The 20,115-nt window shown below is 41.2% G+C and overlaps 1 protein-coding gene across 1 annotated transcript in view; it reads left to right on the top strand.

Annotated features, from left to right (window-relative positions):
• The window catches only part of LOC123980760, a 42,368-nt gene that overhangs the window by 6,171 nt on the left and 16,082 nt on the right, over positions 1-20,115 (top strand). The window contains exons 8-24 of the mRNA XM_046065302.1: positions 1,203-1,357; positions 1,670-1,884; positions 2,153-2,292; positions 2,388-2,498; positions 3,603-3,761; positions 4,161-4,284; positions 4,520-4,723; positions 7,891-8,235; positions 8,406-8,929; positions 10,414-10,553; positions 13,078-13,206; positions 13,521-13,729; positions 13,940-14,065; positions 14,501-14,634; positions 16,875-17,003; positions 17,383-17,630; positions 18,639-18,804. Coding sequence (XP_045921258.1) covers positions 1,203-1,357; positions 1,670-1,884; positions 2,153-2,292; positions 2,388-2,498; positions 3,603-3,761; positions 4,161-4,284; positions 4,520-4,723; positions 7,891-8,235; positions 8,406-8,929; positions 10,414-10,553; positions 13,078-13,206; positions 13,521-13,729; positions 13,940-14,065; positions 14,501-14,634; positions 16,875-17,003; positions 17,383-17,630; positions 18,639-18,804 — 3,258 coding nt within the window. The remainder of the gene's footprint in view (positions 1-1,202; positions 1,358-1,669; positions 1,885-2,152; positions 2,293-2,387; positions 2,499-3,602; positions 3,762-4,160; positions 4,285-4,519; positions 4,724-7,890; positions 8,236-8,405; positions 8,930-10,413; positions 10,554-13,077; positions 13,207-13,520; positions 13,730-13,939; positions 14,066-14,500; positions 14,635-16,874; positions 17,004-17,382; positions 17,631-18,638; positions 18,805-20,115) is intronic.

Genomic DNA, 20,115 nt, shown 5'->3' with positions numbered 1-20,115 from the left:
ATGAATCCTAATGACTTTAGTGATCCTCTGACTTTGAATTTCGTGCTACCAGCAGCTTAAATTCTTTGTTTTCAGATCGATCTAACTATTAGATGTACCTCCAAAATTAATGACATTCCCACCAGCCTCAGCTGTACTTTATGTTTAGTGCTTATGTAAGAATGCTGACATGCTAAACTAAGATGGCAACACTGATAAATACTAAACCTGGTAAAGATCAGAATGTTAGCAATATTTTTTGAGCATGTTAGTATGTTGATATTAGCATTTAGCTCAAAGCACCACTAAATACAGCCTCACAGAGCCGCTAGCATAGCTGTCAATTTTCAGTGTTGTGGATCTGATATTTCTTATTTCATGGAAAAATTAGAAGTCTTTGGTGGTTAAGATCACAGTGTACTATGTTCTCACTAGAAAACACGTAACAAAAAGTATAATGTTTTGATGGAATGCTAAACAAAATACTTAAAGGCTAAAGCCCCACTGATGCTGCCTGTGGAGGCTGCAATACTCACTGCACCCCTTACAACCAAGCATTAAAAACAATGATTTGATAAATAAAAAAATGTGATGTAGACTCACAACAGAGAGAGAGAGCTCATGTGAACGGGCGAGAGAGAGGGAGTGTTAGTATGGACAGAAGTGACAAAGTGATATTAAAACTTTCTTTGATCATAAAGTTGTAAGTTGTTGTTAACTATTAGAAAAAAATTATCCTAACAATTCAAATTATTACAAAAAACATGAATATTGTGCACTAGTTAGTATGACTTCATTATATAGACTGACCTTCTCTCAGCACCCCCCAACTGACTGACTTCCAACGTCCCTGCACTGCACACTACATTAAAAAGTCTTTGAACCAACAACTTACAGACAATTTAAATATTCTCTATGCATAGAAATGTAAACATTTCTTCTGGATGGTATTATAGAAGAGGTCACCAAATCACCAATGCCAAAAAATGTCTTCTTTTTGGGAACACAGCAAATGTCGTCACAGCCTATTACATCGCGTTTTAATTGGAAATTTTGGCGTAAGGATAGAGGAAAGGCCATGGGCTCACTATGAATAAACAATTCAAAACAATCTCTGTCTCTCTCTCTATAATCCTGTCACAGCAATCAGTAGGGTTCAACATGTGGAAAACATGAACCCAGGTTTAACAATCAAATTCATTATCTCTTCATGACATTCACAGCTGTCACCATCCTGACAGTTTGAGCATGGACAGTGAGCGCAGGAGACAGGCCAGGAAGGACTGGAGCACGGCCTGCCACAGACTGTGTGGAGTTCTACAACGCAGCGCAGTTGAGGCACTTGGACAAGAGCAGGCATCACTGTTACTCAGAACAAGTAGGGTTGGAAAACACACTAGGTTTTTTTTGTCCTCTTATCTGATAGTGCTTTTCTCCTGAATCCTTCTGGTGTTGGCGAAACCCAGTATAGACACATTGTAGTTAATTACCTTAAATAATCTCACACAGAGCAGGTTTCCAATCAGCATATATTGTCCTATGATTTAAATACAGTAAGAAGAACTACTTACTTTTACTAAGAACTACTAAGTTGATAAATATCTAACATGAAATTTTCTAATGTCAAGATCCTGATTATTGACACAAACAACAGCTATCGGCTAATATCTTTCATTTTTCTTATGCATAGTTCTTGACTGGGAGGTAGAGACAGGTCTGCAGTCTGTAGATGGGGCTCCACCAGAAGAGCACTGCCACTGCTATAAGAGAGTCATCCCAGACCTTTACTTCAACCTGAATAATGAACACATCACTCAGTACATTGACCTCCTGAAGGGACAAGCTCAGCTCGACCCAGTACTCAGCACAGCACACCAGAAATTTATGGACCGGCTCCATGAGAAGGTATTTTCACTGTTAGACAAGCAAACATATACTGCAGCATCTAAAGTGATTGTTGAGGTACCTTTTTAAACTATTCAGTCTGCTAAAGCTTACTAGCCAATAAGCTATATAGCCTGCAAACCGTCGTTGGCAGTGCAGTTTTCCCCTGGAGGATGTTTGTTAGGTGTAAGTGCAACACAAGATGTGCCTTTGTAGATTTTTCTTCTCTTATCTTTCAGTGCTGCCTCTTGTGTAATTTTTTTTAAATTTCTTTGTCCACATCATGTAGCTGCGCCACACCAACATCTATGAGCGTAATGTAGGATGGGGACGGAAAGGCCTGAACCCCAAACACAATCGTTCACACAAGTTCTACACCAAGCGCATCTCCTCCCACTTTCAACGGACTGTTATCAATTCCCTCAACAAGTACAGCATACACACATTTGTAAACTTTTTATTAACTAGTAAAAATCTTGGTTTTGAGTTAACTACAGCTACTTTTTGTACTTTCACTATTCCAGAGTAATGAAGGTCAACAAAACTCAAGGCCCTTATCACACAGTGAGGAGAGAAGCTGTCAGAGTGCAGATACAGGAGGAGATACAACGTCATGTTGACTACGGACTCCATCTGTGAGTGGGTCATTGCCTATCATGTCCATTACCAATCACTAGCGCTGGATTCACACCACACTCTGGTGTGCTAGATCACAGCGACTCATGATTTTCTGTTGGCAGCACCAAAATCTTTCCCAGCGCAACTTGAAATAGTAAAATAAATCTTTCTATTCACAGCCACTGTGTGTAGAATTCTTTAGTGATTGTAGCAGCGTCCAAATTATTGTAAGGGCATAAGTTTTAGTTTGTAGAAACATTTGATAATACCAATGTACAGGCGGGACCGGCTGGAGAAGCACTATTGTGTGTGTGGGCTGCACCTACGATCCACTTTTATATAACCTTCCTGTCATGGAGACATGCAGACCGTTCTGAGACTTGAGGAAGTCAAAGGTACAAATACTTACTTAAATAAACTTTATTGTCCAGTTAGTGATTAAGTTACCTAGCTTACTAACTGACAGCTAACTAGGTAAGAAAAGTACTGGCACGGACAATTGGAATTCAACTTCAAAGTATTTTGGTAAACGCATTGTTAACTGCTGATCTAGTGACTGTGACTGTTTCCTGGCTGACTAACATGTTAGGGGCTCATCCCTTTGTTCCCAGGGTCCTATGCCAAAAGCCTATAAGTACTTATGTAGGTGGACATTTCAAATGGTTTGAAAGGTAAAACTCTGTGAAGCTACTGAGTCCATTATCACTTTTCTGGTCTCTAGAGAAGATTTACAAATCTAAAACCTTCATGGATTCAAATTTCACAAATTGACTTTGTACTGTCAACAGACGTCCCTTTCATAATGGTCTATGGGGAAAATGCTTTTTGGGCATTGGGATAAATCAGTTAGCACTGTCAAAACAGTGGTCAATAGTGTGAATTTAAACTGTCAGTTGAAATGACTTGATTTCCCTCTGAAATTTCCGTTTAAAAGCTGGTGTGACAGGGATTTTACTATCCATGGTGATTCAAAGAAAGAATAGACTCTTTAATTAAGAGTGAAGGTACAGAGCAACCACAGAGTAATCTACAACTATCTAACTGGGCTACTCAGACTATTTAACAGAGTAAATGTAGTTCTAATTCGTGTATTTCCACACATGCTTCCCTCCATCCCTCAGTGCAAAGGGTTGTACTTTGAGGCAGGCTTTCCTAGCTGATGTGAAGAAGGCAGTGGAGCAGTCAAGAACCAGACTCATCCTCCTGCTGGGTCCACCAGGCTGGGGAAAGAGCACCTCCATGGCTGCAGTAGCACAGCTAGCACCCTCTTGGCTATCTGGGTGAGATGCTGGTAGAGGAGAGAACTACAGTGAGGAAAATAAGTATTTGAACACCCTGCTATTTTGCAAGTTCTCCCACTTAGAAATCATGGAGGGGTCTGAAATTGTCATCGTAGGTGCATGTCCACTGTGAGAGACATAATCTAAAAAAATAAATCCAGAAACCACAATGTATGATTTTAGAACAATTGTTCAAATACTTATTTTCCTCACTGTACATGTTAGCTATGGAGTATTTTGGTTTGTGGTGTTCAGCATACAGATTTGCAGACATGGATTGATAGAAATCCAATTTATAGTTATAGATAACTTACATTCAAGTGCAAAGAAAATAAAATAAATTGTCCATTAGAGTGTCATTGATAGAACCATTCTACGTTTTATGTCCTGTTGGTTCAGAGCTGTGAAGATATTGGTGCACTTTATTGGCTTTACTGGGGAGAGCAGGAATGTTCGTCTGGTCCTGCAGAGACTTTGTGTCCAGCTGGCTGAAATCTACCGTCCCCACACACAGCTGTCAGAGGTACTGCACTATCTCTAGTAAACACTGCTTCATCTCCCCTGACTGACAAGGATTTTGACAGGTTGTACTTGCACTTTGATTAAATTTATGCCAACCTCAACCAGAAACTTTTTACTGTGACCTGTGTGCATGTGTTCCTAAAATTAACAATGTTTTTGCTCCGACTGATCTGAGGGATCAGACTGTCCAGTATACATGGTGGTTCTAGGTCTAAAGGGCTATTTGTCTCCTGCAGGGTCTCCCTCAGCTTATCAATGAGTTCCACTCTCTTTTGGGCTTTGTGGGAACAGAGAGGCACCTGGTGGTCCTGCTGGATGGGTTAGATGAGCTATCTGAGGAACACTGTGCAGACCTCTCCTGGATATTAACCCCTCTACCCCTAAACGTCCACCTCATTGTATCTGCAACCACTGACTCGCCCTGCACTCACACTCTGCAGGTCAGTAAAGATAAAATGTCACTGTGGCAGCAGAAAGGGGGGTACAGCAAAGACTCGAAGTTATGTAACATATAGGACTTTTCAGGAAATCAATGTTCACATTAAATTACAGAATTTAATCTCACATTAAATTCACCTTGGAGCACCACCTCTCAAAAAGACAAAATTAGCATTAGATAGTGGCCAATTAATTAACTGAGTCTCGACCTGAGAGTTGCTACAGAGTCCTTGACTTGTGTACAGTGTCCTTATTTTCATACACACAAACCACATAATCAAGTTCTTTATCAAACTACTAACTGGACACAACAAACTACCAACTACACACCTACAATTTCAATTTCAAAACACTTTATTTATCCCCATGGGGCGATTGTGAGACCCGTAGATTAGTACAAGTTAAGTAAAATACTTTTTCATAATAAACATAGCCTAATATATTAATAAATAGATAAATAGACAAACATATATCAACGTTGTCACCATAGTCCAAAGCAGCATTACTGAAATGAAATAAAATACATTATCAAACATAGTAATTTAAGAATTTATGAATCACCAAACGAGTGTGCATGTGCTTGTGAGTGTGCATGAGAGCGAAGGAAGTGATGAAGGAGTTCAGGGATGGTTGGGCGTTACAAACGAACGAATAAAAGCAACCATGAATAAATGTTATGAATACAGCGATGAACAATTAATAAATGCATGAATGAAACTGTTTATAGGCTGACAGTTTGTGACAAATCAGTGTATGATGGCAAGATATATTCATTTGTGGAAGACAGGAAACAGTGGATAAACTTTAACGTTGACGTGTGATATCACCTTGCAATGCCCCTCAAGGCTTCGCTCAGCAGAGTAAAACCCTTTATGACATATCATGATTATATTGAAGGGAGATCCTACTTCTGACCTAACGCTTAATTACTTTTAGTATTCTGTTCCAGTCTATATCCAGTTCCAGAGATTTCCCTTTAAGAGGGTGGTGTCGGGTGGTGTCAGAGAAAGCAAGTTGAGGTTGTCAGGATCAGGCCTCAACCTTTTATCGTTCATGCTCCGTGAGTTTTTGCAGGCCTGTCGTAAAGTGAGAATCAGTGATGGCAGTAGAACAGAGGGAAGTAATAGAATGTCAAAGGTCTACAGCCACACTCGAAGGCAGTGCAAAAGATTAATAATATACAGTTTATAATAATATAATGGCAGCTTGGCACTAAGACTGGGGAAACCTGGCTCTGTCTCTAGTCCAAAAATACTCCAACCAATACCTCAAAAAATAAAGCTCATTAGTTAAATCGTTCTATCTCCTTTGTTAAATCTGTACACAAGTACAGGTGAAATAATTCCTCATTTACTAAGCTTTACACCCACCTTTATGCATTCAGGCAGGGAGCCTTCTGGAATTGCAATAAATGTAGCACAACCAGACTGCTTCTACTATCATAAAGAGTTGTACCTTTGCAGCTAGTGCACCACCTTCAAACTCAATAGCAACCATGGATGGAGGACACTATAGCAACTGCCTAGCAACCACCTGGTAACACCTTATCACTCACCCATAACATCACAGCAATGTGGTACGGTCTTAAACTGGAATTATGCTTCTGTGGGCTGCATGTAGGCGAACATGCATGGGGGGACACTCTGTTACTTCTTTTATACTGGTTCTGTCCCGTCTGCTGACAGGAATTGAATCTACCAATCAACCGTCTTGACGTGCAGTTCACACAACACGTAGTTGAGAACCCCCCTTTACGTATGTTTGCAGAGAGTTTTATAAAGAAGCATAATTCCTGTGGGGCTAGAACAGTGACATTAAGTTTTGCCATTGAAAATAAAACCCAAACTGAAAAAGGAAACACTGGCATTGAAAAAGTTGTATTGTCACTCAAACAAGTATTGTTTGCACTTTTAGGTTTCACTGAAAATTAAAACAGGCATCAAAAATTATTTCAATTTATTGTGACTTACATCCTGCTGTGGTTTTCATTTATATATTTTTTTCTTCATTCTTTGTTTTTATGCCCAATTTTAGTTTTAATGCCAACATTTTTAGCAACCACATTGTCACCCTAACAACAGTGGCTGCTGGTGATTATTATACACTAGCAATGTTGATGTCTAGCTGGCACTAAGCTTTGACTCCAGCAAGAGAGGAGAAGTAATATTTACTCAACAGCTGGATCAGAAAAGACACGATACAACCTAGCATCTGGATGTATTTCATTACCCATTTGTCATATTTTAATCTAAGTTTAAAGAAGGGATTCATTTGATTGAATACTCTTAATGAAACTTGACGCTTATGGTTTAAATATTTCTGCCCTTGAGTGGATGGGAAGATACCTGACTGCTCTGGTTGCCAAAAACAATTTAATTATAATTGTGCCCAAAAACTAATGGCATGGTTTTTGGCTGAAGCTACTACGAACTAAGGAGAAAGAATCAATTATGTTTTATGTATTATATTTTCTCAATCAAGTGCGCCACTAAAAAGCAAGTCAGTGACGCTAAATTCTACAGGGTCACATTTGATGAACAACCATCCTGGGAAAATACTCGATAACCAAAAATGGGGAAAGGGGCATCTGTAATAAAAAGGTGCTCCCGTTGTCTTAGTCCAAGTTGCACCTTGCAGGTAATACAAGCCATATTATTGTCTCGTCTTGATTTCTGCTCAGTAATCTGCTAAAGCTTCAGTCAGTACAGAATGGAGCAGCATGATTAGCACTCCACTCTTGCCGAGGCCACTATCAGTTATTTATATTGCACCAATTAATGCCTAAAGGCCTTCTGTTTGTTGTTACAGCAATATAAATATGCAATAGGGCATATAAAAAGTGACATCAGCCTACCATGTGAGCTTGCTTGGCACCTTTTTTGTTGCATTGTCACCATCTGCTGCACAAGATCTCTGGAGCTGGCAATGGCTTATATCATAGTAATCGATGTCCTACAAGGCTACCGTACTACAGCTAGATGTAAACAGGAAGAAAGTGGAGCTGACTGGTTTAATTTTTTTGTCTGTTTTTTGTGGAGACTGCGCAGCTGTATTCTTGATTCCATTTACCTGGTAGCCGTAGTGGCTGAGGCATCTGAACCCACCAATTAGTCAAGTATGTGATTTATAGTTGACACAGATTTTTCTCTCTCTCGCCTTCCCCCAACAGTCAGCCCATCCCATGGTCCTGTCTCTCCCTCCAATTAGTCCAGATGACATCAAAGCAGCATTAGAGACCAAGCTGCGGACTGACCAAAGGTGTCTGCAGGAGCACCAGTGGCAGCTGCTGGTCCAGGCCTGTCTGTCTTGTCCATGCCCTCTGTACCTGGAAGCAGCTTACTCTGAGAGCACGCTCTGGACCTCCTACTCCCACCAGGCTAGCCTCAGCCTTCCAGCCAGCCCACAGGGCCTCTACCTCACTGTGCTGGCTCGCCTGGAGAGAGAGCTGGGGAGGCAACTGGTGAGACGGACTGCATGTCTGATATCCATCTCACGTTGGGGAGTCACTGAAGAGGTGGGGAAAGATACATTTAACTACAAACTGCACATACACATAATCACTTTTCACAGCGTGCCACACATTTCTAGACTGATTTTCTACCAGTAGCCACTGGTTCAGCATCCCTTCAGTGGACAATGAAAATTTGCATTTCGGATCCAATTCATGTTTATGTCCATCATCAGGAGTTACTGGACCTACTGGCCCAAGATGTGGGAGTGCTCCAGGAAGTGACCTCATATCACTCCTTTTCCAGTCACCCCAGGGTGCCTTATGTCTTGTGGGCTCGACTGAAACGTGCCCTCGGCCGTCACCTAACTGAGGTCAGGACAGACGCAACGTGGGTGTACCGCTGGACGCATTCCGAGCTGAGCCGTGTGTGCATAAAGCACTACTTAACAGATGATTCTCGTATGGCTCTGCACGCAGACTATGCTCACTACTACAGAGACAAGTCGCAACACACAGACATATTTCAGCCACTGGCATGGACTCTGGATGAGGTGCAGGATGGTGGAGGTGTGACTAAAAGTTACAGATTTAATCTGAGGAAGCTTCACGGGTTGCCCTACCACCTGGTTCACTCAGGCCAAATCCTGCCCTTCCTGTCTGAATGTATTTTCAACTACGAGTTCCTGCTACATAAGGCCTGGGGTCTGTCTGTCCTTGACATCGAGGAGGACCTGAAGAAGGTTGTGCTGCCAGACAAGTAGGTCCAATCAGAGGACAGACAGAAAGATATCCTGTGGTCGGAAACTGCGCACAAGATTGATGATATAGGGCAACTGGATACTTTTAATTAACACAGTTGTCCAAAGCAAGAAGGTCCTCACTTTGAATCTTGTCTTTGGTTCTGTTTCATGTCCCTGATTACAGCACTTTACCTTCCAATTTCAACTGTCCAAATGCATGCAGATCCAGTGCGTCATAGGGTGCATCAGAATGGTCAAAAATTACAGTCTTTGCCTAACCACTTTTCTTTCAACTTGATGGAAAATGTCCATTTTTAAAGAATTGACAAGGTATTAAGAGAATTACACTCAAATACTTTGCACTTAAGGTACCGTGTGGACTTTATGACCACTAGTGGTACATGGGCAACTTAATATACATTCCTGTGGACTGTGCACTATTCCATGGATTGACAGTTGTTGGTGGTAACAAATGTGGGGCAAATTTCATGATAATTCATCCAATAGTTGAAACATTTCAACCTGCTGTTAGCGGTAGAGGAATGGTCTGAAAATCATCCTTGGTCAATAGAATTTATCCTCTGGTGACCATGTCTGTTCTATATTATATACTGACTAACAGAATGAAGTAGGGAACAGAGACTGAACCAACTGGGAAACAGGACAACACAAAACACAGATATAAACTAGGTTACTGGACACAGGACAGCAGACAGGACTGAACCCCAAAGCACAACAGACTAAATAACAGATACTGAACTGATCAAATATAACGAAAACTCACAGAGGGCTAAACATAAACATGGCCAACAGGCAGAATGTGACACAGTGAAAAAGTCATTTATCAACCACATCATTAGGATTCATCCTGTAGGCACCATGAATGTTTGTAGCAAATTGAGACAATCCGTCCTGTAGTTGTTGAGATACTTCAGTCTGGACGAAATTGGTGGACACAGGGCATTGCCATCCCTACCCTACCATGCTGACTAACTTGACTAACTTTAAAAACATTATTATTGAAAAATAATGTTGCCCATTCTTCTTCTAGTTTTGGCAAACTATGTATGAAACCTTAGTGCAGAAAACGTGTTTGGAGAATTCTGTGCAGAGAAAACACAATATTCCTTTGTTCAAATTGTCTGTAAGCATAAAGATATTTTTTGTTGTCGGACCAGAAAAGGCTAAATGAATTTACTTGTTCTGAATGGCCACACTCAAGGGTGAGGCAAGAGACCTGCCTTCATAGCCTCCTTTTGGCTGCATCCCACTTCCTCCTCAAGCTTTGTTTCTTTTTGGTCTCGATGCATTGAATCATGGGGAGAAGGGTGTGAATTTTCTGACAGTCGTGCCGCAAAGGCATTTATGTGGTGTGAAGAATGAAAAAAAAAAAGCTTGGGAAAGAAGTTAAAATCTTGCCTCCATTACATGCTGTCATCACTCTTTTATCTTTATCTCTGTAAATACAGTATGTATCCCCACCGCCTTCTTCTGTCTCAAGGTTGTTGGTGGATGTGGAAGTGCTTGCGGGTGCTCTGGAAATGTCCAGAGCGGTGCTGCTGCAGGACCCCTGTCAGCTGGCCTCCCAGCTTATGGGTCGACTGGGACAAATGGTTATTGAGGACCGTCCTGTTGCTAAAGGTATGCTGTGACACAATCTGCTTTTAAATTGTGTCTGTCAGTATTTATTCACAGTATACGTCGTATACGATACATCATATGCTGTATATGATCTATACCTGTGTCTGAGATGAAATCTGTGGAGTTGTATAAATCTTAAAGAGGATTCTAGACCAGATGTCAGGGTTCGGTTTGAGTTTTGTCTACTTCCTGTTTTATTTTGGTAATCATCTGTGTCTGGTTTTGCTTTGTTTCCTGTCAGTCCTGATTACCCTAATGTGTTTCACATGTACAGTATGTTCAGGTAGCCTGCTTGTGCAAGTGTTTCTGCGAATGGGTCCACAAACCTGTTTTCTGCCTCAGCACCCACCCTGACACCAGTATACTTTTTGATTTTGTATTAATTAAATAATTATCATCATTATCTTATCAAGTGCAATACACAAAGAAATAAGAAAATGCATAGATCAGAGTGAAATACGATGTTTGTCATTTTAGCCAAGCATAGATACTTAGGGCACTCAGGAGCGGGTACAGTTTATGGTGTTTATTTGCAATCAGTGAATAACTTAGAAATGGTGAGGAAGACGGTCAAAAAGGCAAAATACATCTATAACCCAGGAAGGGAGGCAAGCATATCCAAAGGATCAAAATCCAAAATAAATCCAAACCAGGCACAGGAGACATGCCGGGACGCTTGACAAAGAACAAAGACGAAGTGACACCAGACATCCATACTACTATGTTTTTGTTTTTTTGAAACGCAGACCTTTTGCTACATTTGCACCTCCCGTCCAGACTAAAACAGCAAATCTGAAGACTGATCCATGAGGGTCTGCTGATAAAGCAAAGTAAAGCAAATAATTTATGCCAGTTACAGCTTTGGTAATCATTTCAGACTGTAAAGCTTCTGCTGTTTTAGACTCTTCTCATGGGCTCTCTATTCCCTCATTGGACAGCAGTGTCAAGACGATTTGTTAAAAATATTAAGGGGTGGCAAAGGAACAGTGGATAAGACACATGCCTTTGGTGTGAGAGACCTGGGTTCAATTCCCACTGCGACATCCAATCCGCCAATGTGTCCCTGAGCAAGACACTTTACCCCTAGTTTCGCTGACATTTATTACAATTGTAAGTCGCTTTGGATAAAAGTGTCAGCTAAATGAATAAATGTAAATGAGAGTCATGCTACGTCAGGTCTGTCAGCAAGATGACAATCAAACAATTTCTAAAATACTTGTTTTCCAAATGGAGTTTGGAGCAACCAGGTCATCCTGGTTCTGGAAGGTCTGGCTAGGGTTAGGGTTGCTAACTTTTTTCATAGTACAACAGTAGCTGGAATCAACTAACAGACTTTCTGACCTTACCAGGTAGTTCAACTTACATTTTTCAAAGCAATCTCCAGTTTTGTCCAGTATTTTTAAATATTAAGCAGTCCCACAGAGCTCTGGCACCTACAATAACAACAGCCAATCTAACAACAGTGGGGCCGGTGTTCTGTCGATTTATGCTACCTATCGAGATGTGCTACTTGGCGGTTCTGCGCTTGCGTATGACCCACAATCATGGTCTGTTTCCACGCCCATAAATCTGTGCAACCTTGCTGTTGGGCATGCCGTAGCCACAGTGGTTGATCGTCAGCAATATTAAAAAAATAAATCATTATTAGTCTATCAGAATACGCTACCCCTGATATCTTAAATAAAGATGGTATAATATAGTATTTCAACATGCTCCCATCTCTGTACAGTACACATGGAGTGAGTAGTGGTGCAATATAAAATGATTCTGTAATGGGAGCATTATTTGGTAAGGGATATTAGTCAGAATACGCTACCCCTTAAATGATGTTATAATATAATCAAAAAACAGAAGATGTCATAATACTGTGAGAGTTATAACTATATGGGATTGGAAAAGGGAACACATAAAGTAGTATTTTTCGACAGGGCAGAGCGACTCGATAGATTATGCAATGGATTTGTGCTACGGTTGCATTTTTCGACAAGGCAGCATATATCGTCAGAACACCGGAAAACACAGTAGCTCGCTGCTGAGAACCGCAAGTGAAGATAAATCAACATTTTAATCCCCAAAATTACAAGTAAAAAGTACATTTTTTAAAAGCAATGAACTCTGAGCTCCTCCCGCCGTTAAACGGCTCAGTTGTCAGAGCAGAATCCAGTCTGACTGCTGGCGTTTACTTGTCTAAAAGCTCCGGTGCTACCTGACTCTCTCCTCCAGAGCTCCCCGTAGCTCAGCAGCTGTTTGTCAGCGAGCAGAGACTCTGTCCCTCCGCTCTGCCTGACGTCCCTGTCCTCTACACACCAGACTCTAAAAAGCTGTTGATGACATCCAGACAGTCTGACCGCTGATAGGCAGTGGCAGCACACTCGAGTAAAAAAAAATTAAACTCAATCCAGCTCGCCGCCCGGCAGGAAATCACCTCCCTCCGCATCTTTGTATTGACTTTGCATGTAATCACACTGTACCCGCTTGCCTCACGTTGTGTGTGAAACCGGCATAAGCCCTGTGTCTGACCCAGGTGACCCGCTGAAGTTCAGCTACCTCCATTCTCTACTGGCTCAGTGTGCCCAGTCCTCCCTGCCTGTGTTGCTTCCCAGCTCCACCTGCTTGCTGACCCCCGAAGGCCTCCACCACACCCTGCTGGCAGGTAGTCGTCGATGAGTTGTCGTTCTGATTGTCCATACTGTAATTTTGCTATGTTGCACTAGTCTGTATACACAATATCTAATGCCTTTCTGTCTGTCCATCATCCCTTGAGATAAAATGTTTGACTTCATGTACGTAATATATAAATAAAATTGACTTGACTTAATGAATACACCCAGTACTTAGTAATACTGGGTGTAAAACTTAAGGTGTACATACTGCATATGTTGATACTTTTATAATGTGCATGTAAGTGTAAATATTGTAAATGCTGCATAATGTAATAATCTAATTGATGGTGTTTCTACTAACCAGGTCACTTGACCAATGTGACTGCCCTGGGAGGGGGGCAGAAAGGACCCTTGGGTGTGACCAGTGAATCTGATGGAAGCCTGAGGTTTTGGGATCTGGAGCAGAGGCGGATCATCAGGAGCCTGGACGCAGTGGGTGGAGTTGTGGGAGATTCAATCACTCTGGGTCTGGATGATAGGATGCTCATAGTCTGCATGGGACAAAGTCTGCAGGTTGGACTTGGGCTGCTTGGTTTAAATGAAGTGGAACTATATTTTCAGCCTTATCAGCAATAATCTTGTAACTACAAGGTTATTACAAAGGATGGCATTGTAAAAACAGTTTGCTAGCTTGTAGGATACAAACATAATCAGGATATGCTGCACTCAGAGAAAGAGTGGAAAGAGTGTTAATTTGATATATAACTTGTGGCTGTGTTTCAGGTGAGAGAGGTTCAATTCGGACGAGTTGTGTATTCAGAGAGTGACTCGGTGGACCTTCCCATAGTAACAACGACTTGTGACGGACAGCTGCTGGTGATCTTCTATGATGGAAGTCATCTAGTCAAGGTACTGACTGCTAGCGCTGTACAAAACCTGCTCAGCAACGAGCAGCAGACAGAAAACTTTAGAAACTAGCAGGTGAACGTAATAGAGCATTTAGCATTAAGAGACAGATTTAAGGAGAGTGACTGTGGGACTTTTGAATGCTAATGTGTCTGCTGGATGTGTATATAGGAAGATATTTGCTTAACCCTTAGCTATAATAACTATAGATATACAGTATATACTTACTGTATATGTCAATGTTGTATTTTAATCTTGTTCTGCTGGCCATGTGGGGGAAAAATCATTTACTGAAGCCTGAATACTTTTTCAAAAGAATGAGTGTCCAGAATGTTTGCTAGAAACTTTGGAAAGAGAGCCTTGTATGTTTATTTAAGTTTTTAAAGGGCTTATACAGGTCAGGTCTGGGGTAATGTGTGTTCCTCGTGTGCTTGTTAGGTGTTTGACCTGGCCGCCTCCTGCTCTCTGCTGCACTGTGTTAACATTTCCATGGAGCGTGAGGCAATCCACAAAGACCGCTCCATTCTGCTGTCCAACAACTCCATCAAGGACTACGTCCTCTTTGCCTACAGGTCAGACAGCGTCAGTTTAGACTCAGGTCAGGACCAGGCTATGGCCATGTCATGTGGGATATGTTGAATATATTGACGATGCTTTGTAATGATATTCAGCACTTAGAAATTTTACTCTTATGACTTATAACCTAGCAAATAGCAAATTAAAATGAAAGTCTTCCCTTTTCTTCCTGCCTTTTTGTCTGTATTGGAGGTGGTGGTAGGAAATGTTTGCCAGAAAGCACCTCATGACTGAAATATAGTTTACGTCACCCAAACTCAGCTCAGTTTTTATTGAGCATTGTCCTGTTGCTGCATTAGTTTTTAGCTTGTCACTTCAAGGGCACAATTACAACTGCAGGCAACCATCTGCATCTGTCAGCATTTTTATCAAGCCAGAAATTCTCTCAACTGTATTGTGGAGACAGTAGGAGGAGACTGTTTCATTGAAATTTTAGTGAGTCATTCAAACTGTAACTGTGAAGTTGTAAAAGTCCTTAGTGGAACTGACTACCTTGTTTATTAAGCCTATTCACACAGCAGGCTAGATCCCAGTAGGTGATCTCAGCAGCATCACATTCACAATGAGTGTCACTATGGGTGACCTTGTTCTTAAATAATATCACATATCCCTCTGTTAACAAGCTGTGAACACAGGCCTCCATAGTATCCAGACAAATTTCACCACCGGGTTTGAAAACAGTTGTGAATTATTAAGACGGGCCGCTACTCAAGTGTCTCACCTGTGTAGTGTAGCACGGAGGTGATGCCTTCATGCCTTAGCTCCTGTCACATAAGCTGATGCCCATTAGGGATACACACAAGGGATAATAAAACATTTCCAGAGAGTTTTTCTTCGTTCTGTTATCATTTAATTAAAACTGAATAGAATGCAGAGGCGTGTGTGCTTTCAGAGTAATTAACACAGGAGCCGTACTTTCACACCTGACAGGAGGAGGTATCGGATAAACATCAAACTAGGTCACTGGTGGTTGCTGATAATACAAGGCGACATGGATGGTAATAATATGGAAAGCCTTAGAGCATCAGCTCATTTACACTTCCCTCCCTTAAGTGTGTCAGTGTTAAAGGAACGCTCTCATAATAGTGATAAAGCCTTAATCTTCAAAAGTACAGGCAGAGTAAGTGCTTTGTAGCAAATGATCCAATTAAATTTTTTTACAGAAATCTCTTGAGGTAATTTACAGGAAATATTTTTCAATCAAGATCTTGCTAACTTTGTGCTCGCTACTATATTGAGATTCAGGTTCTGGTTAAACACTGTATATCAGGACAAGCAACGCAAACATCTTAAAGGTTTCCAATGAAACGTACACTTTACATAAATAGTTTTAAACGCTTGTCTCTGAGTAGCCCCCTACAGTAGCTATTGTAGCTAACTGCATCTGCTTGCCTTGTTGCATACAGTATAATAATTCTAGCCATATTTTGTTCTGCAGTTACACTATAAAAATAACAAAATAAGTTATGCCTGACAGCGTTTGTGATCCACTGGGTCACCCAACTACCAGACTTCAGAATCACAGGGTTGGAGCCTGTTATCAGTCAGGAACTGGGTGATAGTTCTGGAGACTGTGTAACTTTTGAAAGAAGAAATGAGAAGCTGAATTTATGGGCAATAGGTCTCTATTCATGCTACTGTTATGCTACATTATAGCATTTACCACTAACCTGTAATTGCTTCAGTGGCTAGATGTTTTCTGTTAAAGATTTGTTTACATGAGCGAAGTTTATAAAAACAACAGTAAGATGGGAATAAATATGTACTTCAGACAACATGCAGATTAAAATAGCTGATTTTTGAGATTGGATGTACATTGTAGTCCCATGTTACAACATAAAATATAAAAATAAATGGGGAGCTGCTAACAGCTGATAAAAACAATGTATATGGTGCTACAACAGCTCCAGTAACTGTAATAAATTGTTCTACCTGCCAGAATAGTGCACTGTCATGTGCTAGTTGAGTATATAATATAGAATAAGGACAAAACTTTTGACATGAATCCATATATATTGAAGTTAAAATTAAATAATTAAAGAAAGGACACAGCAACCTTCTCTAAAACAGCGCGTCTTGCGCACTTGGGTGAGCACTATAATCTGTTTGAATTGGGGGTGTATGTCAACATTTTAAAATCAGATGCGACACCTTTGACACTACGAGTCTGATTTTGGCCATTGGTTTGTTTATACATTTTTCAGTTATTTGATAGTTGTTCCTGTCTGTGTTTGAGGTCTGCTGGTGAGGCAGCTGTATTCAGTGCGAGAGGGGGCGCTGTGCTGTCTGTCCTATCAGCTCAAAATGGTGCTGCCTCTATACAAGCCGTGGAGATGACTGAAGACTACCTGCTGCTCTTCTGCAGGTACCCTAACACTGTACTGCAGGGTAAATGCCAATACAGTTCCCGTAATTGCAATAACATCCAGCATATTTGTTTTAAAAAATCATTAAATAAATAGATTTTTCTGAAATAAAGGAGTGGATGCAAGGATCTAAATCGCTTGCAATTCTAATGCAATACTGTTGGAGTAAAATGCTGGGAAGGAATGAGGAGGATGTACTTATCAATATTTGTTCCCATATATAAAGTAAGGACAAGAGTAGTAAAGGCTTTTAAGTCAAAAGTGACCCGTGGTGCCTCCCTTAAGTTGTGGTGATGTAGTTTATTTTGATAATCACTGACACCTCACTGTGGTGAAACTTTCTCCTTTTCCACCCTCTTTGTACTTTGTCTGTGTCAGATACCCTTACAGGAGTGGCTGTGAAATCATCCACATCGAACTCTTCAGCTCTGTCTCCTTCCTCTACCTGCGGTCGATACTGGGCTGCAGCCAAGACTGCATTTCCCAGGTCACTGTCAACCGGGCAGGGACTCACGTCGTGGCTTTTTGCCCCTCCCCTCGTACCGGCATCACTGAGCTGGTCACGTGGAACCTGGAGACAGAGGACCACAAACACATCACGCGCTTCCCTGCATTGCTGACCAAAGGTTTGTCTTTAAAGGGGTGCTTAAGCATGGCATGTGTATCAACTGAGGGGTTTTAGGGTTTTCCAGGGATACTTAGTAGAATGATTATGTAACCATTTCCATGCCCCAAACAGCAATTGTAGCAACAGAGATGGCAAAGCAAGTCTGTCAAGGTTTGGATTTCTTAACATGACAAAATGGAACTCATGGTGGCCCTAGCACTTTGCGTTGGTTGTCTAAGTAATTTATGCATTTCTACAAACATATGAATGGAGTTGGATATTTTCTTACACTACTGAATAAACACTAGTGTAAACTAGCTGTACTGGAACAGTGTTGCTACTTCAATTCCATTCATCTCCATGATACAAGGCACAAGGTAGATTTATTTACACTGGGTTGAATAATGAGATGAAGTTGTAGCTCCTGTTATGCCGTGCGCGAACACAAACGTGTAATAATATGATACACAGCAGATAAGTAGATAAATAATAAGAAGAAATAAAATAATTTTACATGGTGGAGCGCTGAGGATGAATTAAGGTCTCGATACGACAGCAGATACTTCTGTATCTGTTGGCAGACAGCAGCAGGGTGAACAGGCTGTGGCCGGGGTGGGTAATGTCCTCTCGTCAACTATTTAAGACCATTTTGCAGGTTTCTCATTAATACGAGTCAGAAACATAAAAAAGTCAGCCAGAGACAAGGTTTATGTTTATTACCTGGCTAGCTCCGGCTGATAGAATCTGTCAGCGACATTTCAGCCAACAAAATTGATGTATGACTAAAAATGAGAAGCTGCTTTTGTCTGTCTGTCTGAAATGAAAGACTCATTGTTTCCAAAATACCAATGGATGTCGAGCTGTAAATCTGCCACCGTTATCACTGTAAACTGTGTATGTGCGGTTCAAGCTCACAGAACTGGTAGAACCTATACCCTAATTTTCTGCACTGTAGAGTGTGGGTACAATGTAGCTGCTGTTGTACCACGCTACACCCAAAAGCTATGACATTTTCCTTTCCCTTCAGGCGTGTGTTTTGACCTGCGCTACTGCCTGGGGATCTGCAGCGGAGAGAAGTACCTTCGCCTGTGGGATCTGACCTCCAGGATCAGTGACCAGACTCTTACCTACAACATCTATAAGCTCAGGAGTGACGGCACAGAGGAAGTCATCCCTGTGGGGAAACCCCCGAGGTATTTGCTGAGATGCAGCATTGACAGTAGCTGTTTTCTCTCATGATGCTTCTGGTCCAGTATGATGATGGCTTTCATCCATCTGCAAGGATGGATGAGCAGTAACCTATACTGATTCTGCTGATATATTTATTATACATGAATAAACATATTGGCTCTTTTCAGACATTTGAAAATATTATTCACCTGATTTATGCTGGACTTGACGTTTTATTCTATTTGAACTGAACAGATTCATTCAACACAATTTGATCAGACATTGCACACATACTGTACTGTATTTTCATGATGGTGATGTTTCTTACTATAATTATCATTATTAATATCATGGGCTTGATTGAAGAGTTTGTTGCAAACGTACACACTTTTCATGTGACTGATGAGTTCAGGAATTAATTCCTGTTTCAGTGTCACTCTGGGATTGTGCCATCATCATCACACTGTCGTACAAAATATTACATCAGACTAAAAACAGCAGCATCGCGCTCATTGGACATCCAGTATTTATTAATTATCCACATCAAACAGGTGACATCACAGGTTGCATACAAAAACCGCCTCCTTTGACTGGCTAACCCTAACGCTAAACTTGAGTTTGTAGAAGATGACTCATCTGACAACATTCCTTGTTTCAATTCAATTTTATTTATATAGCGCCACATCACAACAACAGTTATCTCACTGCGCTTTTCATAAAAGAGCAGGTCTAGACCGTACTCTATGATGATATTTACAGAAGCCCAACAATTCCCACCAAGAGCAGCACTAGGCGACAGAGGCAAGGAAAAACCAGTTGGGGGTGAAGGGGAGAGAGAGAGAGGGCAAGAGAGGAACAGAGAGAAAGAAGGAGAGAGAGAGAGAGACAGCCTACACAATATACACACAGAGGTACAGACAGTAAAGGTGATGTTGCTATAGACTAAATGAAAAATGGTACAGATATTTATAGTAGTGTTAATGGTAACAATCGTAATGTTAATGATTATAATAACAATAATAACAATAGGACTAGTAACAATAGTCGTTGCAGCAGAGGGTGTCGAGCAGGAACACGGGGGCAGCAGGTGACCCGCAACCACAGATCCAGACTCCACAGCTCCAGAGCCAGAAAACCTGCAGGAAGTGATGGGAGGAGAGAGGAGAGGAACGAGAAAGCACAAGACTACCAGAAAGGGGAGAAGTTGTGTTAGTAACATGCAATAATGGGATGAGGTTGCATACAGAGGGAGAGAAAGTAGAGGAGAGAGGAGCTCAGTGCATCATGGGAAATCCCCCGGCAGTCTAGGCCTATAGCAGCATAACTAAGGGATG

The sequence above is a fragment of the Micropterus dolomieu genome, linkage group LG12 (genome assembly GCF_021292245.1).
Source record: "Micropterus dolomieu isolate WLL.071019.BEF.003 ecotype Adirondacks linkage group LG12, ASM2129224v1, whole genome shotgun sequence".
Classification (NCBI taxonomy): domain Eukaryota; kingdom Metazoa; phylum Chordata; class Actinopteri; order Centrarchiformes; family Centrarchidae; genus Micropterus; species Micropterus dolomieu.
The sequence above is the reverse complement of the archived record's forward strand: the minus strand, read 5'-3'. Positions and strand labels throughout refer to the sequence as shown.